Source organism: Emiliania huxleyi (assembly GCF_000372725.1).
Source record: "Emiliania huxleyi CCMP1516 unplaced genomic scaffold EMIHUscaffold_71, whole genome shotgun sequence".
In the NCBI taxonomy this organism is placed as follows: Eukaryota; Haptophyta; order Isochrysidales; family Noelaerhabdaceae; genus Emiliania; species Emiliania huxleyi.
Genome location: NW_005196681.1, coordinates 106,268 through 129,737, shown reverse-complemented (window position 1 = coordinate 129,737; position 23,470 = coordinate 106,268). Strand labels below are relative to the sequence as shown.

At 66.0% G+C, this 23,470-nt stretch overlaps 6 protein-coding genes across 6 annotated transcripts; 5 read left to right on the top strand and 1 right to left on the bottom strand.

Annotated features, from left to right (window-relative positions):
* Positions 1–829: 829 nt before the first annotated feature.
* On the top strand, positions 830–2,392 carry EMIHUDRAFT_216799 (hypothetical protein; the record flags this gene model as incomplete). The annotated part of the gene is made up of 4 exons (XM_005761368.1): positions 830–854; positions 931–1,013; positions 1,177–1,567; positions 2,040–2,392. The coding sequence occupies 4 exons, from the start codon at positions 830–832 to the stop codon at positions 2,390–2,392; spliced, it is 852 nt and encodes a 283-aa protein (XP_005761425.1).
* A 1,126-nt stretch (positions 2,393–3,518) lies between these two features.
* Positions 3,519–4,260, top strand: EMIHUDRAFT_216798 (hypothetical protein; the record flags this gene model as incomplete). The annotated part of the gene is made up of 2 exons (XM_005761367.1): positions 3,519–3,791; positions 3,931–4,260. The coding sequence occupies 2 exons, from the start codon at positions 3,519–3,521 to the stop codon at positions 4,258–4,260; spliced, it is 603 nt and encodes a 200-aa protein (XP_005761424.1).
* Positions 4,261–5,135: 875 nt separating this feature from the next.
* On the bottom strand, positions 5,136–6,283 carry EMIHUDRAFT_216797 (hypothetical protein; the record flags this gene model as incomplete). The annotated part of the gene is made up of 2 exons (XM_005761366.1): positions 5,136–6,136; positions 6,208–6,283. 2 exons carry the CDS (start codon positions 6,281–6,283, stop codon positions 5,136–5,138), a joined length of 1,077 nt encoding a protein of 358 aa, XP_005761423.1.
* A 935-nt stretch (positions 6,284–7,218) lies between these two features.
* EMIHUDRAFT_465443 (hypothetical protein) lies at positions 7,219–9,805 on the top strand (the record flags this gene model as incomplete). The annotated part of the gene is made up of 3 exons (XM_005761365.1): positions 7,219–8,217; positions 8,707–8,801; positions 9,021–9,805. The coding sequence occupies 3 exons, from the start codon at positions 7,219–7,221 to the stop codon at positions 9,499–9,501; spliced, it is 1,575 nt and encodes a 524-aa protein (XP_005761422.1). The 3' UTR covers positions 9,502–9,805.
* A 1,570-nt stretch (positions 9,806–11,375) lies between these two features.
* EMIHUDRAFT_216795 (hypothetical protein) lies at positions 11,376–13,989 on the top strand (the record flags this gene model as incomplete). Its single annotated transcript, XM_005761364.1, has 10 exons — positions 11,376–12,098; positions 12,272–12,322; positions 12,459–12,575; positions 12,667–12,841; positions 12,871–12,957; positions 13,019–13,065; positions 13,194–13,337; positions 13,402–13,554; positions 13,629–13,682; positions 13,909–13,989. 10 exons carry the CDS (start codon positions 11,376–11,378, stop codon positions 13,987–13,989), a joined length of 1,632 nt encoding a protein of 543 aa, XP_005761421.1.
* A 4,601-nt stretch (positions 13,990–18,590) lies between these two features.
* EMIHUDRAFT_216793 (hypothetical protein) lies at positions 18,591–21,310 on the top strand (the record flags this gene model as incomplete). The annotated part of the gene is made up of 4 exons (XM_005761363.1): positions 18,591–19,442; positions 19,743–20,423; positions 20,496–21,169; positions 21,244–21,310. The coding sequence occupies 4 exons, from the start codon at positions 18,591–18,593 to the stop codon at positions 21,308–21,310; spliced, it is 2,274 nt and encodes a 757-aa protein (XP_005761420.1).
* Between the last annotated feature and the right edge of the window lie 2,160 nt (positions 21,311–23,470).

Here is a 23,470-nt window from a genome sequence, read left to right as displayed (position 1 = left end):
CACTGACAGTGGCCCACTTGATGTGGTTGCAGCACTGAGAGGACGTTGACGTTACAGTAAAACCTAGGGTTGCCTAACGTTAATTTGGGGCCTAACAGTTGCGCTATTGTTGGCTGAAATCCTCAACGTTGTTCGAGTGTTCACCCCAGCCCATGCTGTTACTGTTTGTTACTGTTTGTTACTGTTGTTCAGCGGCCAGCAAGCAGAACGGCAAAAAACCCGGGTAAAACCCGAAAATACCTCTGGGACTTTCCGGGTATTTTCGGGTATTACCCGCACTGGACACTAGAGATCGTCGTGGGTCACTGCCAGGCCTTCCTTACTGTTGTTCAGTCGGCCTAACGTTAGCTACTGTTGTTGGGGGGGCCCACTGTTGTTCTGTTGTTACTGTTAACACTAGCAACACTGTCCAGCTCTTAACGTTAGGCAACCCTAGTAAAACCTTAAACTTTTGCCGTAGAAAACACACACGGCACACGCCCCAAGCTGCAGAAACGAGCTTTTAGTGCCTTCAAGCGAAGGCACTGGATTATCGTGCGCGCGGAGCGCGCTTGGTGCTACCCGGACACGACACGCGCGGCTGGCACCAACTTGATTCGTAGATCGGCGTCTCCCCCTCCCCCTATGAGCTATGTGCCGCCACCCCCCACCCTCCAATCCGTAATTCCGTAAAACCGCGCAAAAAGCGCCCTAATCGAGCTGGAGAGCGGCCCCCAGCCGCCCGGGAGCGTGCTCTAGCTAGCGGGAGCGTTAGACGTACTTTTCGGCGTGAACTTGAACTTTCGGCGACGTCCGTTCCCCTCGCCTTAGTGCTTAGACACGTCGACACATGGGCACCGACGCAGCTCAGCATTGTGCTGAAGGGTCTGCTCAACGAACTCGGAATAGCCAACCTCAGTAAGTTCGAGGCTGTGCTCAAGCACGATACAGGCGCGGTGCTCGACGCGATCCGAAGCACCGCTGCAGCCGCAGAGGCTGGTGCGGCGGCTTATGCCAGCTCGGCCACGAGCAATGTTGTTGTGTCCCCAAGCAGCACTGCTACCGCTGACGTAATCTCCGTGCAGCACACGGGCAGCATCTCCCGCACTCTCGTCAGCACAGACGCGCAAACCACGCCAAAGGGATCGGACATCCATGCAGCCGCAAGTAGTGCGAGTGCTGAGATGCTGTCCGGAGGAGTTGGAGGAGAAGTTGCGGTCACGGACCAAGGAGCTCGCTTCAGAGCAGCGCTCTGCGAGCGCTGTGAAGAGGGTGCTCGCGTCGGCGCAGGATGAGCTTGCTGCGGCACAAGAGCTGAGGCGCTCCGACTGCGACAACCTGAGGACAGCCCAGCAGGCTGCTAAACGCAACATCAAAGCGGCCGAGCGGATGGCCGACGAGGCAAAACACGCGGCTCGAGCTGAGTGCGAGTGGCGTCTCGGCGAGATGCGGGCCAAGGTGCAGGCTGAGCTGCGCGAGCAGCTCGACCCGCTGCAGATTTCGATGGAGGCAGAGGCGAGGCGCGCTGATGCCGCAGAGGCGGAGAGGTCAAGGCTGCACAACAAGATGGAGGGGATTACGCACACGCGTGAGGGGTTGATAGTTGCACTCGCAGAGGCGCAGCGCAATGCAAATTTAGTGACTGTGAAGAGATATACGTAGCGTTACAGTCGCACGGTCGTCAACGCTCCCACTGTGTGGGCCGCCCGCGCGGACCCCGGAGAGCTGCTGGCCTGCGCGTGCAGACAGCGTTGCGCGAGCATTGGAGAGGCCAGCCCCCGGCTTCTGAGAGCATGTCGCGAGTGCTGTGTCTCTGTCTGCCTGGTAGCTGGGTGCGGTGGGGGACTCCCTGGTGGCTTTTGGTTACAAATTTACGGATTTACGGATTTACGGATCCACCCCCCTCCTCCCCGTCCCGCGGCCAATGGTTGGGTGTAGGGCTAGAGGGTCGCTCTACACTTAGCCTCTGCAGCGAGCGAGCGCTCAACTTAGCCCCCGCACGGAGCCGGGCTCAGACTTAGACGCTGTATGTCGGGGGGCCTGAACTTAGACGACATCAGGCCAACTCCGGATAAACCCTGGTATACCTGCAAAAGTCCAGGTTTACCCGAAAAATACCTGGACGCGTCCCACATATGCCGCGCACGCCTACTCCCAGGGCCAGTGCGCTACTTGCGGCGCGCACCGCCTGCTCAAGTACCCGCATCGTACCATGTGCTGCCGCTACGCGTGCCAGAACGCGGCTGCGGCGCAGCGGCGAGCGCGGCTTGCCGATGGCGGTGCGGACGATGCGGTCGTGCCGGCGTTCTGCTACAAGATCAAGGCGGTGCTTGGCAAGCGCTTCTGCGATCCCGATCAGCTCATCGCAAAGAAGCGGCGCAACAAGCTGGCTGCTGCCGACAAGGCCCTGTAATACCTCATGCGCGGAACTCCAAGACAACCCCGGGGATGCGCGAGCAGGACGAGGAGGAGGGCGAGCTGGCTGGAGATGAGGGTGGAGAGGAGGGCGAGGAGGGGGAGGACGGCAGGGATTGAGGGGGCGAGACGGGTGGAGCGACCGTGAGAAGCGAGCGTGTCGTGTCGTGTCGTGTCGGTGCTGTTGGCGGTAAGCAGGCGGTCCGCGGGCACGTGACGAGCCCTCATGTCCCCAGGCCGTGCCACGGCAGACTTAGCCCGTGTAAGAGGCTCTCGCTGATCTTAGACCGTGCAAGCACCCCAGCGTGCCAGAGCACACTTAGACCCGCTAAGCCTCGAGGCTCAGAACTTAGACTACTACCCAACCAGTCCGCGGCCCGGCCGTGAGACGCCGATCTACGAATCACAAGTTATATAAGACGTGTGGTACCCGTACTGGACGCTGGAGATCGTCGTGGGTTACTGGTAGGCCTTCCCTTATTGTTGTTCAGCCGGCCTAACGTTAGCTACTGTTGTTGGGGAGCCCCACTGTTGTTCACACTAGCAACACTGTTCAGCTCCCAACGTTAAACAGCTCTACGGCGGAGCGCCGCCACTCGAGATTGGGCCTGTGGGTGGGCCGAGTGGTTCCTAGCGTGTGAGTCAGACTCTTAATAAAAATCGCATCTTTCTAGCCCTCCTCAACCCTCAAAAATTTCCTCGGGGCGCGCTGCGCGCGCGGCGCTCCGCGCCTGACTCCTTGAGCGTCGTAGCCTCGTAGGTGCTGGTTCGCACATGTTCTGGCTTCTGCAGCTTGGCACACGGCAATGGCAAATCTGCAATCAATATGACAAAAGAGAAGTTCCCAGAGGCTCGAGAAGTTTTCCGGCTTCCCCTTCCGCGGCAACGACCAACGTGCGAGCAGCATCAGGTGAGTGAGAGGTGAGAGACTGAGAGCAGAGAGAGAGAGAACGAGCGCGCACGCGTGACGTCTTTTACGAGCCACGCGTAGGGCCTTTAGGGGCCTGACCCTCCCTTTTCTCTGTTGCAAGAATTAAAAGTAAAACGGCCCTTCCAAAGTCCAAAGTTTGAGTTGGCGTTTGCGTTTCGGCGCGAAGCGCATCGGGACTGACGTGCGAAGCCGGATGCCGTCTGCGCATTCGTGCGGGAGCAGGGGAGGAGAGGGATCACGCATAATCTTCCTCGACTGTGATGGCGTGTTGTGCTGCAACAGAACAGCTTTGATTGAGTTGGACAAGCTGCAGCGCCTCACCTCCGTCGTGAAGCGCACCGGCGCATGCATCGTTTTGAGCACAGACTGGCGGAGGTTCCCAGCCTTCAAGTCGACTCTGGTCGAGGCACTGTCACGGATGGGCCTCAAGGTGGTGGGTTCGACACCGCTGATGGCTTCGCAGCGAGTCCGCCCTCTCGAAATTTCTAGCTGGCTCCGGCGGCGAAATGAGGAGGCGAGGCAGACTTGCTGGCCCTTGCATTCAACACTCGCCTGCGTCTGCCAGCGCCCAGCGCCCACCCCCGACCCCCATCTCAACCCTACAGGCGGCCGCCGGCCGAGCCACACCGGTGGTGTCGTGGGCAGCAATCGATGACCGGCCGCTGCTCGCCGAGAAGGGTGGGATGGACCTTCTGGGCCATTTCGTGCAGACGCGGTGGGCGACGGGGCTCAACCAGGCGGCAGAAGAGGCGCTCCTCGAGGTGCTGCTGGGGCCTCAGCCAAGGTCGATCCCAAAGACGCCCGTGCCTGTTCCGCTGCCCACCACATCCAAGCAGCGGGAGGAGTCGCGGGCGATGTCGACGCCGTGGACGTGGGAGACGGTCCTCAAGGCTTGCATCTCTCGTTCCATGAACACCATGTCCACGGTCATGTGATGCGTCCCGAGGAAACACATGGGGCTCCTCACCTCTGACTCCGCCACATGACGCCGCATGACGCATGGTCACCTGAGGCGTGCGGGGGCCCACGCGGACACACCCGTGTGCCGTCAGCTGTCCGCGGCTGACAGGATGGGCTGTCGGGCCCGAGAACGTATGTCGGTGCCTTCCAGTTCAGCATCCGCGTATTCCTGGACCGGATCTGGCGAGAGGCCCTGTTGTCAGTCCACTTCAAACTCGTGTGTATGTGTTGCCTGTCGGCGGCCGGGCGCGGCTGGCGGGTGCGCGCGCCCTTCGCCGTCGTCGGCCTTACTAAGTTTTACCCGCTGCCTTGGCCTCACTTGTGACTAAGATACTTGACACTTTCGTCGCGACCCCGTCACTTATCTGGTATTTAAATGGTATTGTTTCACATTATCACAAAAGCGCACACCTCAAGGTCAAGCTCGATCCCACACCTCAGTCACCTAAGGTAAGGTAAGGTAGATTTCTCCACACACACAAAGTGGTGGCTGGGGCAAGGGGGGGCGACCCTCGCATCTCCACGCCCGGACACGGGCAGGAGCCCCACGGCATTCAAAGTGCAAGCACTGGCCCGGTGCACGTGGGTGAGCAGCCTGCCCCTCCCTCCCGACAAACCAACTCCCGCACACACACAATCGCACTCTGCTCTCTGGCCATCGAATGACTCCGAATGACTCTCAGTCACCTCCGCTCTCGGGGCGCTGGGCGGGGGGTGCCGCGCACGTTACCACTAGTGAAGGGGTGCAGGGTGCACACCCCGGCTGTGCGCCTCCTTTGTTTCATATTTGAGTCACAAACACACACAGACCTGCCTTAACACCTCGGTCCAACGCGCTCGGCTATGGTCATCACCGCGCGGAGTTTGTCTGCTGCGTCTCCCACCAGCCGCTCTGCTGCCTGCCGATCGCCTCGAGCTGCGCGCGCCGATCCGCGGGGTCTGCCGACAGCGCCTCTGCAGCGGCCAGCAGGCTGGGCGCCTCCTCGGAGCCGAGCCTGTCAAAGGCCCCTCCGGTTGCGAGCACGGCGTGCGCGAGGGCCCTCTCCCGCGTCGAGTCGTTTGGCATGCCTCTGTGCTGCAGTCGAAAGTCGAAGAGGATGAGCCCGCCCGCAGGGCAAGCTGGCACCGCCATCTCCGCCATCGCCGCCGCGTCTCGCTCGAGGAGGTACGAGCGGCACGCGTCGAGCCTCGCCGCCTCGTAACCGAGCCGCTTCCGCTCCAGATGCGAGCCGGGCCAGAACATCGTCCCATCGCCGCCCTCTGCGAGGTCGACCAAGGGCACGAAGACGTTGAAGAGGCGGTGCCTCCGGCTCAGCCTCGCGAGTCGGAGATGCGTGTCGCCCGCGTCGGCGTGGAAGCGCTGCGCCCCTGCGCCGGGGCTGCTCACGATGGCGCCAAGCTGGTCGACCGCCGGGCGAGGAGGGAGGAGCGAAGAGGCTGCCTCGAGCAGGGCGCGCGACCACGGAGGCGTGTACTCAGGCAGCATCCCGTCGTCCCCGTTTGCGGGCAGCGAGTGGAGCGCCTCCACCACCGGAGCCGCGGCACCCACCGCCTCCTGCACCAGCTTCGTCCACGCAGACCGCTGTGTCGGCCTGAGGCTATACCGGCCGCGGTGCCGCTTGTCGATCTCGATCCAGGCGTAGTCGCTCTCGATTGGGTCCAGCCCAAGCTGGCTCAGCCTGTCGTGGTGGCGAGAGAGCTCCGACGAGACGGCAGCTCGAGCGTCGGACACAAGCTCAGCGCTCAGGCCGGCGTCCGGGATGACGGTGAAGCCGGCGTCCCGCAGCTCGATGGCGTGCTGGAGCAGTCCGCCGGGCGCCGTCCTCGCAGTGCCGCTAGCGAGCGCGAGCGCTGCAGAGCTGGTGCTGAGGCAGAGCAGCATCTCGTCGTGGCTCCAGGGGTATAGGATATTTCCGGGAAACTTGGCATAATTTTTTTCTTTTTCACGGTGTACTCGTCTGGAAACCAATTGCACGCCCTCTCCGACCCGGCGACCATGACGGGGTAGGTAGGGGCAGGGCCCCGCGTTGGTGTCCAGTAAGTCCGAGCTGCCAGGCTGTTCGATCGTCTCGCCCTCCCTCACTGATGTGTTCATTGGGGGGGGTCATACGGTCTCGGGCACCGCACCCGTGCTGCCACAAAGCACAATGTGCTGCCACAAAGCACCACTAGCGATTTCGCGCGGAGGGCGTAGTGAAGTGCTGGGGCGCTCACTGTGTGTTATTCGGGTGGGGATCCGGGTCCTGTGGGCACCCTAATCTTGGCTCTTGCGACCTCAAACCCGGAACTGTATGGGTGGTCCTGACGTCGACAGACGCCCGAGGACCACGGTGAAGCCCGAGCCGGAACGCGTCGACAGGTCTCGTCTGAGCCCGTGGCGGTCGCCGGCTGAGTCTCTGTGGCACGGACCGGTACCTCAGGCGTCACCTCCGCAGCCTCAGGTCTCACACTCCATCACCTCCGACGGGACGCCGTCGGTGGCACGCTCAAGTTGCCGAGCCCAAATCACTGTGAGAGTCGTGATTTCTTGTTGGTTAATAAAAATCTCTCCGAGTTTGTGTCCGCTACATCTCGAGTACGGCGTCGAGCCTACCACTCCAGTTGCAACAACACACAACAGACGACAGGAGGTAGGTAGGTAGGTAGGAAGGTGAAGAACAGCCAGGCTCGGACTGGACACCAACGCGGTATGGGTGGACGCGGAGCTAGAGGATTGGTTGGTGAACAGTCTGTCTGTGTCTAGGTTAGAGAGCAAAAGGGATAGAGGGAAGAAGGGAGGGAGGGGCGTTTCGTTCTAAATTGATGAGAGGACTAGCACTCACCGCCCGCACACTGCCGCCCATCCCTCCAAACGGGCTTCTTGGGTGGAAAGAGATGCCACCGGGATCTCCCGGTTACTCAAAACGGTCTGGTTTTAGTTGGCTGGCTTTCCAATGTGGCGAGGGGGTGGAGGAGGGGGCGGAGGCCCGAGGTCCCGATCCCCGCCAGACGACCGGCTCTCCAAGCGGCAGCGTCGCGCGCGGAGCCGGAGCCGCAGCCCGGGCGGCGACGGCGAGGGCGGCGCGTTGCGTCACTTCCAGGAGCACAGCGCAAAGCCGGGCTTCAAGAAGCTGCACCACCCGGAGCGGGTCGCGGAGGAGCTGCTCGCCTTCCGCGAGGCCGCGCGCCGCAGCCTCCGCCAGCTGGTCGCCGAGCTCAAGCAGGGCTCGCTGCTCGGCCCGAGACTCGCGGCCGCGCCCTCCAGCGCTCTCGGCGCAAACGGCGAGAAGCGGCGGTCAGAGGCGGAGAACGGGGAGGCGGATGAGTCGGGTGGCGACGGCGAGGCCCTCCCTGACGCGGCGCCTCCCGCCGCCGAGGACGGCGGCGCGCCGCTCCAGCTCCGCCCCGCCGCGCCGGCCGTCGGCAGCGTCGTGGTGGACGGCTTGACGCCGGGCTCGCTGACTCCGATGCTGCCGGCGCTGTACTCCGCCCTCGCGGGGGGGGGGGAGGGCGCGGCCGCCGAGGGGAGCGGCCTCACCGCCATCGCCGCGGCGGAGCCGATCGGAGCCGATCGCGACGGAAGCGGCGAGGGCGCCGGCTCGCTCAAGCTGCGGCTGTGGGCGGGGTACGCGTCGGGAGGCGCGGCGAGGGCGGCGGCGAGGGCGGCGCAGGAGCTGCCTCAGCTGGCGGAGCTGGCGCCGAGGGCGGCGCTCGTCAAGGCGGTCGAGCGCGTGCCGCCCCTGCTGCGCACCGCCCTCCCCCCGCAGCGGTCGGCCGCGGCGCTGCTGCCGCCGCTGCGAGAGCTCTGCGCGGCACTCGCGGCTCGGGCGGCGCTTCCGACGGCGGAGGAGGCGGCGGAGGAGGCGATCGGGCGCGAGGCGGTCGAGGCGCTGCCGTGCGAGTCTCGCCTCCACCTCCTCCTCCTCTACCTTCGCCGCGTCCTCGCCTTTGACGTGCGCCGCCAGCAGCGCCGCCGCCAGCAGCGCCCGCGGCAGCCTTCCCTCGCCCGCCTGCGCGCGCGCCCCAGTCCCAACGTGCGCGCACGCCCCGCCCCGCAGGCCCAGCTGGCGGTGCAGCACGGCTCGCCGGCGGAGCTCATTTCCTCCTCGGGCGAGATCTAGCCGAGATCTCTACCCGAGATATGGCGGGGCTCGTCTCCTCCTCGGGCGGCCGCCGCCCACCCCCCCCCCGGAGCCTTTGCCGGAGCCTTCCCGGAGCCTTCCTGGAAGCCTCCCCGCAGGCGAGTGGGCCGCCGCCGCCTTCCCGCGCCCCGAGCGCTCCACGCCCGATGTCGCGAAGGCTGCGCTCGAGCGGTGCGCCGCGCACCAGGCGTACTTGCAGGCACCGCATCCCTTTCCCCGCTCCCCCGCACCGCTGCCGCCACCGCTCCCCCGTTGCCGGTTGTTTGCCTCAGCTGACTGTCGCCTCTGTGCGCGCCGCAGGCGCTCGGCCAGCAGGACAAGGAGACTGCTGCGGCGGCGGTCGCGGCGGGCGAGGCCTTCTACTCCGCCAACTGCCTCCAGATCGAGGAGGGGAAGTACCGCTGCCCCCTCTCCGGCAAGGTCTTCCGAGGGCCAGCTTTCGTGCGGAAGCACATCGACAACAAGGGGGCGGCAAGTTCCCCCCTCCCCCCCCCCCCCTAGCCTGCCCCCGCCGCCTCCCCTAGAGATCTCGAGAGGGCGAGCGGCGCCGCGAGGCGTGTTGAGCCCCCCCCCCCCCTCCCCCAGCCCCTTCCCCCTTCCCCCTTCCCCTCCAGGCACGCGTCCAAGCTCGACGCCGAGGTTGCGGCCGCCTTCGAGCCAAAGTTCAAGGCCTACTTCCTTGCCGCTGACGCACGCGTCTCGGCGCTGCGCGCGCTCGAGCCGCTCCGCGAGCCGCCCTCGCCGCCCTCGCCTCGCGCGCCTCGCTTCGACGAGCGGCGCGGAGGAGGAGGCCGCCTCTCGGACGAGCGCCGCTCCGGAGGCGACGACCGGCGCGGAGGCGGCGACGACCGGCGCGGAGGCGGCGGAGGAAAGGGCGGAGGCGGAGGCGGTGGCGGCGGCGGGCGCGACCGGGATTGCTTCAACTGCGGCCAGTCCGGGCACCTTGCCCGGGACTGCCCCAACCCGCGCCCGGGGCGCGGCGTGGGAGGCTCGGCGGCGCCGCGCCCGCCGCCCGCCGGCGCGCTGGTCAGCAGCCGGCCGATCAAGTCGTACATGGACCTCGACGCTCCAGAGGAGGACGACCTCTTCACGTAGACCGCCGCATGAGGTGCCACCGACACGTGAAGTGTCGGCGGGAGAAGGCCAGTCCGCCCGGCGGCACCGCTTCGCGACCGCGCTGCACCGCGGGCACAGCGTCTCGCACGCTCCTATCGGCGAGAGGCGCGACCTCTCACAAACAACACCTTTGTCTCTCCGACGTGGAAGAGAGAGAGAGAAACCAAAGAGTGCAAAGACGAGTTGATAAGATGTGTTGCATCTTCCGGTGCGCGGCGCGCGCGGGCCTGGGGTTGATTTTTCAGTTTCAAACTCGTACTCGAGTTTCGAGCGCGCGAATCATTGAGCGGTGTCGAGCCTGTCTGCTGAGAGTGCTGTGTCCTGTGCGAGAGAGTTGTTTTCTTGTTAAAATTCTTCCCTCGCTGTGTTGTGTACCTTGTGTTAATCAGTTATGTTAGGGTTGTTGCACGAGTATATGGGCCAAAAGCGTCGAAAATGTCCGAAAAAAGCGTGTCTCGAGTTTGTTGCAGCTCCGCAGCCTGCGCGCGCTGCCGGGACGCACCGCTTGCTGGATCTGTGCACTCCCTGGGTCCCAGGGAGTGCACAGATCCAACAGGAGTGAGTAGGCTCGACGCCGTACTCGAGATGGAGCTGCAGAAAGTACGCCGCCGAACGTGCCACCGACGGCGTCCTGGCGGAGGTGGTGGAGTTTGAGAACTGAGGCTGCGGAGGTGACGCCTGAGGTACCGGCCGTGCACGGCGACTCAGCCGGCGACCGCCACGGGCTCAGACGAGACTTGTCGACTCGTTCCATCTCAGCTTCACCGTGGTCATCGGGCGTCTGTCGACGTCAGGACCACCCATACAGCTCGCGGGTTTGAGGTCGCAAGAGCCAAGATGGTGGCGTTTGGACATCCCAACCATCACACAAGACAGCCTGTAGGTGATGGCGGGACGGCGCAGTGTTTGTGGCACTCGGCAGTAGGCACCCGCGGCACGGCCCCGCTGTCGGCTCTCGCGGGCTGCAGAACCGGCCCCAGAAGGGGACGGTGAGGGCGAGTGTGGCAGCTCCTGCGCTAGTATGGGCACCCTCCATCACAACACTACTGATCCTGGTCACCAGAGCTGCCAGGAATAGCGTCAGGAGCCGGTAGGAGTCAAAACCCCTCATATTTGAGACATCGTGGCCCACATATACTCGTGCAACAACCCGTTAGTGCCAGCGCGCGCGCGCGCGCGCCATGGTAAATTCTTCGCCCAGTGTTGTGCAAGGCACTAACACAGGTACACCACGAAAAGAAGAATTTTGTACCCCCAAAATCCTGTCCTCCATTCCTCGTTTGGTTGTCTGTTTTCTGTTTGGACACTGCAACGCAAGGCCCCCCGACCGCGTCGAACTCATCGGCGCGGGCTCTCTCGGCTACGGGACCGGTCCCAGCTTCGGCTGAGGGCTGACAAGGGACAAGCAAGCTGCCGAGCCCAAATCACTGTGAGAGTCGTGATTTCTTGTTGGTTTTCTAAAATCTCTCTGTCTGACACAGGTACACCACGGGAGCCGCAGTCCCGAGCCGAAATAAATAAATAAAAACGGACACCTCTCTACTGTGAGATGGGTAAAAAGGAACAGCAACAGGTCCCCGCCCGTGGCCGTGCGATCTTTGTGCAGGGTTCTTTGTGGGTGTGGTCGGCGGCTAGCCGGGGTCGTCCTCCCGATGCGCGATGGGGCCCAGAGTGTCGTGCGAGGAAGAAGAATTAAAAGGAAAGCTTCCAGTGCGCGCCAGTCCCGTGCCTAGTGTCGTGCGAGGGAGTTTTGTCGTAAAATTCTTCTTTTCGCCTAGAGCGCGAGTAAATTCTTCTTTTCGTTTTCGCGGCCCCCGGGGGGGCCCCTTTGTTGTCCCAAAGCCCATAAAAGCATGCCTGCCCGTCGGCCCGTGCTCAAAGTCGTAGCCAGGCGCACATCCGACTCCTGTCCCTTCCTGAACGAGGAGCTCGCATTCGAGCTCTGTCCGGGCGAGGTAGTCTGGCTAAGAGGCGCCTCCGGGGCCGGCAAGTCGTACACGAGCCTGCACCTCGCCGGGCTCGCGAAGCTTCCCGGCGCAGAGATCCACATGGAGTGGGATCCGAGCGTCGCCGCCGCGCAGCGCATCGGCTTCCTATTCCAGAAGGGCGTGCTCATCGACTCACTCTCGCTCGCCGCCAACCTCGCGCTCGCAGCGGAGGCCGCCGCCCTGCCTGCAGACTCGGACGCGATCGCGGCGGCGCTCGAGGCTGTGGGTCTCTCTCCCTCGGCCGACGGGTCAAAGATGCCGGGCGAGCTCAGTGGCGGCATGCTGCGCCGCGCCGCCCTCGCCCAGATCCTCGCGCAGCGCAAGTGTGCGGACCCTACGGGACAGAGAGCCACTGTGACCGACTTTGAGACGGAGAGGCCTCTCCGCGGCGTGGGCGGTGGCTTGAGCACGCTGCGGCGCCTCCGCCTCAGGCGCGTCGTGATTCTGGACGAGCCGTTTGTCGGGCTCGACCCTCCCGTGGCGGGGGAGATCACCGCCCTCCTCAAGCGGGTCGCCGCAGAGCACGGCATCACTCTCCCGCTCCGCCTCCTCTCGCAGTGCGACATGCCTCTCTTTACGGATGCCGCCGTGAGCAGGCATCTCCCTCCTCCTCATCTCGCACATGGCCGAGCGCGCCGCCGCCCTCTCCCCTGCGGCCACCGTCTCCCTCGAGCGAGCCAGGCGCGAGGCGGGGCATAGGCCGCCTCTGGGAGGGGCGGGCGGAAGGTTCAGGGAAGGCTCCACCGCTGTCTAGGCCCGAGGACGGAGACGCGGCGCGGCAAGACGCAGACCTGTCGGGACTGCGCTTCGCCGTGCGCTGCGCTGCTCTCTCTCTCTCTCTCTCTCTCTCTCTCTCTCTCTCTCTCTCTCTCTCTCCCTCGCACACATCTCTCCGCTCTCTCGCACACATCTCTCCGCTCTCTCGGCGACACTCTGGCGGTGCGGCAGGTTCGCGCCTCGCGCCGGTTCGCCGACTACTTCTTCATCTCCGCGCCGCTTATCGCGATGGCGTTCGCGGCCACCGGCGCCGCGCTCTCGATGCTCCTCGCCGACATGCTGCAGCGGGTAGACGTGGTCTGTGGCGCCTCCTCCTCGCCTCCGTCTCTCCCGCGAACCCCCCTCCCGCCGACTCCCCCCCACCTCCCCCGCCTCGCAGGTGCGGATCATCGCTACCTTCCTCACGCGCTACCTCGCGGGCAACCCCGCGCTGCCCCTCATCCTCCAACTCGTCGACGGAGTCGTCAAGCAGAACGAGGCCGCAGCCAAGCGGAAGCTCTACGCGCTCGCCATCGGCGCAGCCTCGCGAGGCCTAGGCTCCTTGCGGAGAGCGCGTCTCTTCACAGCCCGCGCTGTGGAGCAGGGTCCGTCTTCACGATCGAGCTCGGCCCGCTGCTCACCGCGCTCCTCCTCGCAGGCCGGATCGGAGGCTCGTACGCCGGCGAGGCTGGTAGGACGGCCTGCTCCTCCGGCTTGCGCTCGACGCTTCATGGGTGAGTGGTGCGTCGCAGGCGACGTCGCGATGATGGCCTCCACCTCGCAGGTCGACCTGCTCAAGGTGCTCGGAGTCGGGCCGACTTCGTGGACCTTCCTCCCCGCCCTGCTCGCCGCGGCACTCCGCACCAGCACACGCACACACCTCGCCACCCGGGCGCGGCTCTTCACGCGCGCCCCAGCCGTGAACAGGCTCTCGCCGCGCCGCTCCTCTCGCTGCTCGGCACCGCCGTCGCGCTGCTGATGGGGGCGGTGGTCGGCGGAGGCGGAGGGTTCGACATGATATCTCCCGACGAGTACTGGCGCGAGATGCGGCCGCTGCTGCTCGAGCGACCGGTGGCTGCAGCGCCTGCTCGAGCTCGCTGTGAGCGGCGTCTCTTCACAAACTCGCTGTGAGCAGGAGGGGCAGCACCTGCTCAAGTTCGCGCCGCTGGTCAACGTGTACCGCTCCCTCGGCTTCATGCTGTGCACGATGGGCATCTCGCAGCTCTGCTCGCGCAGCCGGCGGAGGCTGCAGCCGCGGCACGTGCCCCTCGTCATCACGTCGGCGGTGGTGCTCTGCCGCCCTGAGCGCCTCCGTCGTCGGCCGCGGAGGGCGTCTCTCTTCACACCTCGTCCTGTGAGCAGGTGCTGTCGTGCCTCGCCATCCTCTTCCTCGACTGGGGCTTCTCGCAGCTCTTCGTGCGGCTGGACGGCGGCGAGCCGCTCGAGAGAGGCGCGCCGGCCCGAGGGCTCCGAGAAGGCTCAGGGCGGCTCCTCCTCCCGCGTAGGCGAGCCGCTCGGCGGGGAGGCGGACTTCAGCTTCGACGGCCCGGCGGGCGAGGGGGGCGGGGCCGGGGAGGGGGGCGAGCTGGCGGGCGGAGGGCAGGCCGATCTCGGCGGGGGAGAGGCTGACCTCCTCGAGCAGGCAGGCGGGGACGGGAGGCTGGGCGATGGCGCCGAGGGCGGTGCGGAGGAGGAGTACGACGAGTTTGCAGACGAGCTCTGACGATGTGAGCGCTGTTGTAATATGAAGTGTATTTTCGGTACGGACGACTCGATGAGAAAATGGAAGAGTCTCGCGCAGCAGTCCGCTCTCTTGTGTGGCTACCGAGCCTTGGATGCTACACTCCACAACTGACGGTACACTGACGGTACTCCTTCCACTTAGCTCTTTAGCCGTCCGACCTCACATGCTCCGGCGAAGGACTTTCTCGCTGTCTTTCACACGCCAACCAACGTCGCAACGGCCAGTGGGAGAGCGGGAGCACCGGCGGAGAAGGCGATGCTGGCTGTGAGGGTGATGCCGGCTCCTAGGACGATCATATGTAGTTGTCTCTGGGGATCAATGCCCGAATTCGGCAGCGACGGGGGCGCTGCCTGCAACGAGATATAAACCACCCACCGCAACCGACTCGTCGGGCGCTCGTACAACAACAGGGCGTCCTTTCAGACTTGGCGCTGGCGATTTTTCTTTTTCACATTTCGGCTGCAAGCTTAAAGACGGGGAAATTGTCAGTCGCAACCAGGTCGGAACGCTCCGAGTAAACACGGGAGCTAGTGCCTCCCGCGAGCACCGGGCACGGCCGGCGGCCGCTAACACCAAAAGCTCCTGTTGGCACCCGCTCCCGCTCCTGCTCTGACCACGCCGCTGCGCACGCCGTAGTCGCTGCAGAAGGGCGCGTCGAGCGAGGCGAAGGGCATGACGCAGTCGCACGCCGCTGCGCGCAGGGAGATGGCTGTGCGAAAGAGAGTGCTCGTCATCTGGCCGACGAGGAGGGCGCACTCGGCCAGCAGCATTACGTCGACGGTCGCCTGCCACGCCTCACGCGCGCTGAGGTGCGTCTCGCCGGTGGCTACGCGACGCCTCACCGTCCGGTCGATGATGCGCGCCGGCGTCGCCCTCTGGCGCGTGACGTTGGGCAGCCACAGGAACTGGAACTCCGTGCTGCGCCTCGCCTCGTCGAGCACCTTCTCGCTATCCGTCGCCAAGTAGACCGTCCAGATGCCGTGCGCCCGGGCATAGCCGCGCACCCTTGCGAGGTGCCGCTCGAGCGAATAGCACGTCCGGCCCATCCTGCGGCGCTCGCGCGCCAGGCAGGCGTCGCCGTGCCGCACGTGGACGCCGATGACCGGCCCTCGACGAAGAGCGGCGCCGAGCCTAGAAGCTTCCAGCGCCGCCTTGATGTCGGCGGCAAGGGCGGCGTTGGGTCGCATCACCCACGAGAGCAGTTGCGAGGTATACCAAAACCATCCGCGGCTGCGGAACGCGACCGGGATCAGCTTGGGGCCCTGCAAGCTGAACGACTCGTCGCGCACAAAGCCTTCATCTTCCAAGTCCAAGTGGTTGTGTTGGGCGCCCGAGCCGCATAGTTCGCCCTCCATCCGCTCAAAGAAGCATGAGAGGTCTCTCGCGCGGCAGCTTGGGCCGGTGAAGGCGGCCAGCGATGGCGTGCGCAGGGCGGTGCCGCTGCGCACAGCGTGCGCCAAGGGCTTGAGTACGCCGTGAACCGTCGAGAAAAAACCGGCCGGCAGCAGGCTCGTCGTCGCGGCCTCTCCGTGGCCACAGCCTGCGCCGCTGCTCTGCACGCGGGCGAGCAGTGAAAACAGGTCGGACCGCGAGGGCCACGATGCGCCGCCCGTGACGCGCTTGGCGCTGCAGGTCTGCCCAGCCATCGGGAGGTGCTCTAGTTCACGAAGCATGAAGTCGGCATTCTCGACACACAGTGAATCCTCGCTGCCTCTTCCCATCTGCCCCGCGAAGGAAGGTCTGGTCACGGCCGAGATCGGCTCGTACTGCAGGTCGATGCTACGCTCGTGCAGCCTCGGGCTCCAATAAATTGCGAACTCGCCTACTGCCGACGAGGACTTGAGCAGGAAGTCACACCTCGAGAGGAGTAGCGCGTCGAGTAGAACGTCAAGGCCCTTGCGATAGTTGTCGCGCAGCCGAGTGTCGAGAAAGGCGTTCCCCTCGCTACGGAGCGCCTCTCGAGCGACCACGCGTGCGCCGTACCGCTGCCGCATCCACTGCAGCGCCGCCGGAGAATCGGTCGCCACGAAGAGCGTGGCGTTCGGATGCGAGGCGAGGTACGAGTCGATGTGTGGCGCGTAGCTGCGCGGGGGCACGATAGAACCGCCAATTGCGGGGTCCTTGTCGGTGCCGCGCACGTGGAGACCGAGCACCGGCCATCGGGCAGCCAGCTCACGCCGCCAGAAGTCGTCGACTGCGTCCTGCACGTGGGGCTTGAGACTAACGTGCTTCAGCAGGCCGTGCGCGCGGAGGCGCATCGACCGGTACCACGCCTCGTCGTAGCCGCGCTTCGCAGAGTGAACGCCATAATAGTAGGCGAAGACCGAATCGTCACCGCGCTGGTGCAATTTCCAAAGTGCCTTACTCGGCAGCGCGTGGAGCACGTGCCCCGCGCCCGGCACGACATCGGAGACGGGCTGGAAGTACTGCTCCCACATGTTTGCGCCGTGGGCCGGGGAGTGGTAGAGGTTCGCTCCGCCAGAGGCGTAGTGGTCTCGCCCGTTCACCGTGCATGCACCAAAGTCGACGTGAGCGCCAATGCCGTGCTTGCGTGCAAACGCGATCTGGTTGATCGCAAAGAGGACGTAAGCGAAGAAGCCCGCGGAGCCATGGTTCATCTGGATGCGCAGCGCATGCCTGCTTCGGTTGCGGGGCAGAGCGCGCCACCACCCATGCTCGGGCGCGTCTGCGGCACCACAGTCTCGGCGAGGCTGCCGCTCTGTGGCGCCAACCCACCGGCAGCACTCACGCACTTTGGAAAGTTCGCCCGACGTCGTCGAGGCTTGCGTGGGCACCCGTATGGACTCCTCCGGCTCGCCCGCCGGGCGGTCCCAGCCCGTCGCTGTCCACAGCAGCGACTGCTCCTCTTGCTCCCACCGCGCAAGCGTCGCGCTGCGCCCTGCTAGTGCGAGCGCCGCCCCGCCCTTCGGAGCTCGCTTGCGCGTCCTGCCGCGCAGGTGAAACCTCAGTCGGCTGTGGACTGGCGGTCCCAGGGTGGAGTGCGCTGGGTCAGAGTGCAGCCGGGCGGCGCTGCCCAGCACCCGGAGGAGCACGCGCTTCAACCGCGTCATCATGAGGGTGTTATTGCGCCCGGTCCACGGCCCGCCAGCCGGGCAGGGCGGTTGTAGCGGCGGACGCCATGAGCCATTCCGCGAGGGCGAGAAAGCCGAGCTCACCTCGCTCAGCGGCGCGTGTTCCAAAGGCAGCGCCTCCTCCTCTCCCAGCAGCAAGTGCCACCCAAGCTCCAAGCCGATGCCTGCGAGCTTACCGCTGTCGTTGCAGTACAGGCGCGAGTCGGCGAAGCCGGACTCTCTGCACAGTCGCACGCGGCAGCCGCGCCCCGGACAGCTTGGGAGCGTCGGGCCGCACAGCCTCGCACGGAGCTCGGGAGACTCCATTGTCGCTGCAGCGAGCGCCAGCCGCAGCTTTTCGGGTCCGGTCGCTGTGATGCGGTGGCGGGCGGCGTGGAATATGGCGTAGCTGGCCGTGGCGGAGCGAATCAGGTCGTGCTCAGGCAGGATGACCGCCCAGACGTGGTGCGACATGCACAGGTCCCAGCACCCGTTCCCTTCCATCGTACTGTACCGCCGGCCGTAAGAGGCAAATGGCAGCGCCGCCACGTGCCGCTCGAGAAAATCGCAGCCGAGGAAGCGGCGGGTGTGCTCGCGCCAGCCGGCTTGCATGAACAGGGTCCTCTCGGCCAGATCACCCGCTTCCAGGGACCACAGCATGTGGCGGAGGTATACCGCAGACTCAAAGCCGCGGTTCTCGACAGCCCGGCGCACCACCGGCACATCAAACCAGTAGGCCCATGGCGATGAGGCATAGCGAGGCCGACCAAAGGTCGCCTCTCCCGTGCTCATGCTGCTGCACGTCTCGTAGAGAAAGACTCTGAGTCGTACGTGCGCTGGAAAGTGGACCAGCAGCTCCGGAAGCCAGCTCGATACGGGCTCGTTGCACCTCGCAATCACAAGGTCAGTGCTCGGGTAGTGGAGTCCGTCTTCAGCAGAGAAGAGGCTGTGCCACCCGGCCCCCAGCGGCACTCTCTGGCGGACATGCTCCCTTCCCCACTGAGACCTGCCCGCCAGGCTGGCAAAGACACCGACCTGCTGCGGAAGCAGCCGCCGCAGCCTCTCAATCTGTGGCTGGTGGGCGTCACATAACGGTGGTGCGGCTTCCCACGCGGTGCAGTTGAAGGAGGCGCAGAGGGGAGTGCTCCAGCGGAGAACGTGGAGCACTGCGGTCAGCGCGCATGGCATGGCTTGCCATCCCAGGCTCGAGCTCATCATCTGCTCCGTCTCTGGGTACCATGCTGAGCTGCAGCCCCGCCGGCCGGCGCGCGGTCGGCGGGCGCTTGGCCCGTTTTCGTTCTTTTTCTTGCCAGTGTTGTGTACACACGTCATGGGACGGACGGGTGTCAACAAAATTGTAACGGCGTGTCGGCCCGCGCTGCACCTGCAGCAGCGCAGCAGGCGCATTGCCTCGATTCCGCAATGCGCAGCGTTCGAGGCAAGCGCCTCAAGGGCGGTGAGGGGGACGAGGACGAGGACGAGGACGAGGATGAGGAGGCGGACATCGAGATGGAACCGGAATTCGCTGCTGAGCTCGAGGGACTCCTCGACCAGATTGACTCGGACAGCATGCAGGACCGCGAGTTTGCGGTGCTTGAGCTCGCGAGGCTGGTCGTCGCAATCGATGGCGAGCTAGCGCGCTCCTTTGGCCAGTACCTCCGCGTCTCTGGCATGATTGAGCCCCTCGTCGTGCTGCTCGACGAGCCGCTTCCGGCAGTGCACGACGCAGCCCTTCTCGTGATCGGCTTGATCGCCTCGGCGACGTTTGACCCGGCGGCGCTGAGGACATGCAAAGCTGCCAGCGAGTTTGATGCCATCCCGCGCGTGCTCCCCCATCTCTTCTCTGAGAGGCCCGCGACGAAGCTCCTGGCGGCGATGGCAATGCAGCACTGGTGCGAACACGGTCAGATGGCGCGGCTGGCGCTGAAAAAGGGAGCGGGCAGAGCGCTGCAGCGGATGCTGGCGGTGCAAGGAACGGCTGTCGGTGACGACCCGACCAACGACAAGATCAGCCGCGTCGCCGCTAGGACGCTCACGAGCATCGCCACTGTCAACCGCGACGCGGAGAGCGCTTATTCGATGCACAGAGCGACACAGGAGAGCCTCGAGGCGCTGGCGCGGCTGGACGCCACCCTAATCATCCAGGCTGGGGCGCGCCGCCTTTTGGCTCGTCGCCAGCCCCCTCCGGAGAATCGGCCGTGGGCCAGTAGCCTGGCCGAGGCGATCGCGGAGCGGCGCAAGTTTCACAGCGCCGCACTACTGATGCAGACGGCGCTACGGCGCAGGGTGGCGCAGAGGCGCATGGTCGAGCAGCGCGGCGCGTGCCGGAGGATCCAGGCGGCGGCTCGCTTACGCCGCGTGGTTCGGAGGCGCGCAGTGGCCACGCACACGCAAGGCGAGGCGGCGGCGGCGGCAGCGGCGGCGGCGGCAGCGAGAGAGGCGGCGACGCGAGCGTTGCGACTCAAGGCAGAGGCGGACGCGTCGCTCGCGGCGGTGACGGCAAAGGCCATGGAGATGGCGGCCGAAGCTGCGAGGGCAAAGCGGGAGGAGGCGGCACGGGCGGAGGAGGCGCGTGCCCGGGCGGCCGCCGAGGCAGCGGAGGCTGCGAGGCGGGAGGCGGAGGCTGCGAGGAGGACGGAGAGGCAGCGCGAGGCGCTCCAGAGGGCGGACCTTGAGCGAGAGCGGCAGGAGGTGCGGCTTATCATGTCAAGACTCGAGGCGGAGGCGCCAAAGCTCCGCTTGGCCGCCAGGAAGGCGTCTGAGGCGGTTGAGGCCTCCGAGAGGCAGGTGGAAGGGCTGCGGGCGAAGGGCGCCCGGGCGAGGGAGGGCAAGGCCGCGTCGGCGTTGCAGCTCAGCCTTCAGAGGGCGCTTGCCCAGCTCGCCGCTTGCCAGGCCAGAAAGGCGGTGCGGGTCGCCCTGGTAAAGGCCTCGAGCGCGGAGCTCCACTTCTCGCACGCTGCGCTTGAAGCCGTCTCGCTCGGCCAGATGCGGAACCTGCGCGAGCACGCCCATCAGGCGGCGCAGCTGCGCGCAAAGACGCTCGAGGCGGCTCGCGCGTCTGGGGCGCTCGGATCGCCGTCGCCGAGCCCGGCCGCGCCCCAACCGGAGGCCACGCCGCCCAGCGGCCCCGCGACCAGCACGAGGGCGGCGGCCTCTGAGGTGGTGCCGGTGCGCACTTCGACCCTCAAGCGCGAGACGTGGCAGGCGTTGCAGGCGGGCGAGATGGGGGGCGTCGACGCCGCGACAGTAAAGGCGTGGCGCGACGAGATGAGCGAGCTCGCGGCGGCACGCCGAGCGAACGACGCCAAGCGACGCGTGGCACGCTGCGGCTCGTCCTCCGTGGTCAGGGCGTCGCATCCGCACCCGTGGGGCAGAGGAGAGAGCGCTACCCGGAGCCGAGGCCCGAGCGCCAAGGCTCAGCCGCCCGGAGCGAGTGAGGATGATGTCTCTGCGAAGGACCTCGCGACCGTCAAGGCGGAGGCGAAGCACCGCGCCCTGCAGCGGGCGCGGGCCAGGCACCGGCTGGCGGAGAGTGCTGAGCGGGCGGCCATCACGCGGGAGAGGGCGCGCGAAAAGCAGATCCAGGCGGCGCTGGAGCACCAGATCCGCAAGGCGCGCGTGGAGGAGCGCGCGTGGAAGGACGCCACGCGGCGCGTCGTCGCCAACCGGAGACGGCCACCCGCACCTGGACCTCTGCCGCAGCAGAGGGGTCCCTCTTCGGAGCGGCACGGTTCGGGAGGAGCAGCCACGCGCAGCAGCGGCCGGGAGGGGATCCACAGCGGCGGCACTAGCGGCCGGGAGCGCCGACGCAACGGCGGGACTGGCGCGCGGGGACAGGCTCCTCCGGAGGAGGCGGCTGGCGCCCGGAGCCTCGCTGCTCTGGCCAGCTCGAGAGCTCCCGCCCCATCCTTGGCCGCCGCTTTGCCCAGTCCTTGCCTCGTGGCCGACCCGCGAACGCTGCCCGAGCAGCTGATGGTACCGTGGGCGATCCTCCCTCGCCGAGTCCGCGGCCTCGCGATGCGCCACGGATACACGCACGTCTCGTGGGACCTCGAGACGATGGCGCTGATCCAGCAGACGAGTGTCAGGTACCGGCGCGAGGGTGCCGACCTTAGAAGCGGCCCGCGGCCGAAGCTGCGTGAGAGGGGGGGGCGCGCCGCAGCCAGTGGCTTGCATCACCCGGAGGTGCGGGCGACAACGGGAGCGCGGACGCGAGGTCAGTGACATAGCTCGTAGGCATATAGAAGAAAACGTGAGCTGAAAACGCGGAGAAAAAGGCAGGCGCATGATTGAAAAAAGAAACAATCAACTCATGCACCAACTCCAATTGCTCCAACCGAAAAGGGACACACACACGGGTGTATGGAAAAGAGAACACGCCCAGCAAAATGGACTCGCGCCAAGGAGGGTGGAGGAACGGCACAGAACGTCACCATGCAGGAGCTTTCCGCATTCCGGGAAGGGGAGTGTGCGGGCTAGCCATCCTCCACGTCCCTCGTCCGGCAACGTCCGCATGCTCGCTCGTCCGCTCTCGGGCTGAGCTCTCGGGTCCTCATTCATCCATCCATGCCACGTCGCCCTTCCTCCTTCCCTCCGTCTCCTAAGGGGAAAGAAAACAAAACGCCGACAGAACTTGGCGCTGTTGTGCCCCTCCATACTCGTAGCTCTCCATGAGGCTCACTTGGGTCGAGGCTGCATACTAAAGCGAGTCTCGATGGCGCCGCGCGCCAACGAGCGCACCAGTCTGCTGAAGGGTCCATCGAGCAGCAGCGCGACAGTCGAGCAGCAGTCCTCGTTTGCTCCCGTCCGGGCGGTCCTGTCCTGCACCGCAGCCCTCGTCATGACGCTGGTCGCCGCGGCGCTGCTGGTCGCCGCCTCGCTGCAGGCCGCCGACCTCTCGGCGTGGCTCGCCACGCCCTCGCCGGGTTGGTCGTCGGCACCTCCGCCGCCCTTGGACAAGCCGTCCGGAGGCCCGCACCGGCCCAGGCGAGCGGCAGGCTCCGAGCCGTCACCGACCGCCGCCACCGCCTCCACGCATGAGACAACACTTCCACCCCCACCTCCTTGGTGGAACCGCCCGAGGAAGTGGAGGAAGGAGGTGATGGTCGCGAAGGAGATGGGTGGTGCCCGCGCGGCGCTGCACGGCGGCCAGGGCGAGACACTTCCGAGACACGGCCTTAGGGGCAGGAGGCAGGGCCGCCGGAACGCGAGCCAAGCGGGCAGGCTCCGCGTGCGCGGCGCGCCGTCGGAGCGGCTGCGGCTACGAGTGGCGAGGGCGAAGACTGTCGCCGAGGCGAGGGGCGGGAGGAGGGAGGCGAGGGATGCCGCAAGGGCCAAGTATGCTGCCGCGAGCGCCTCCCCCCGAGACCGGCCGGCGGCGAGGTCTGCTGCTGCTGATCGGTTCCTCGAGTCGGTGCACGTGGTGCCACAGGGAGGCGCGCTGGCGGTGGAGTGCAGCGGCGGGACGTGGGTGAGGCAGGTGTCCTTCGCTTCGTACGGCGCGCCGGTGCGGCAACCCAACGGCTCTCTGGCGGCGGACCCGGCCTGCCACCTCGACGAGACGAAGAGGGTGGTCGAGGAGGCGTGCCTCGGCCAGTCGCACTGCTGCCTCCCGATCGCAGACGCCAACTTCCCGCGCGACCCGTGCCGAGGCCGCGTCAAGTCGTTCGCCGCCGTCTTGGTCGGGTGCGACCTCCACTTGCCTCCGAGCAGGTACAAGACGCACTGCGCTCTCTCCGGCCAGCCGATGCTGCCGCAGGAGGACGTCGAGTTCCTCGCTGCCCTGCAGCTGCCGCCCGCACCCGAGCCCGTCCCGCCCGCGGTCGCGATCATGGTCGACACGACCTACCGGCCCGAGCTGCAGTCTTTCGTCGTGCAGAGCGTGCGCCGCGCCACCGGCTGGCCCGTCCAGATCTTCACAGGACCGACAGCCAAGCCGCAGCTCGCGACCCTCTTCGCGGCGGAGATCTCGAGCGGCGCTCTCTCGCTCACCGACCTCGGCGACGACTACATGGAGGATTGGGTGCGGCTCTCATCGATGATGCTCATCCCGACCTTCTGGGAGGCGGTGCGGGGCAAGAAGGCGCTCGTCTTCCAGCCCGACTCGGTCATGTGTGGCAACGCAACCCGCTCCATCGACCACTTCGTGCAGTACGACTACGTCGGACCCCCAATGTCGGGGCCGTGGTGGATGACGTCAGACCACCCTTCGCAGTGGTCCGTCGGCTGCGGCGGCTTCTCGCTGCGCGACCGCGCCCTCTCGATCCGGATGTCCAACACGCCCGCTTGCATCACCCCCGCCGCCGGCAAGTTCGAGGACCAGCAGCTCGGCACCATGTGGAAGCGGATCGAGGCGAGGTGTGCCGACGCCGGCATCACTGTCCGCCGGC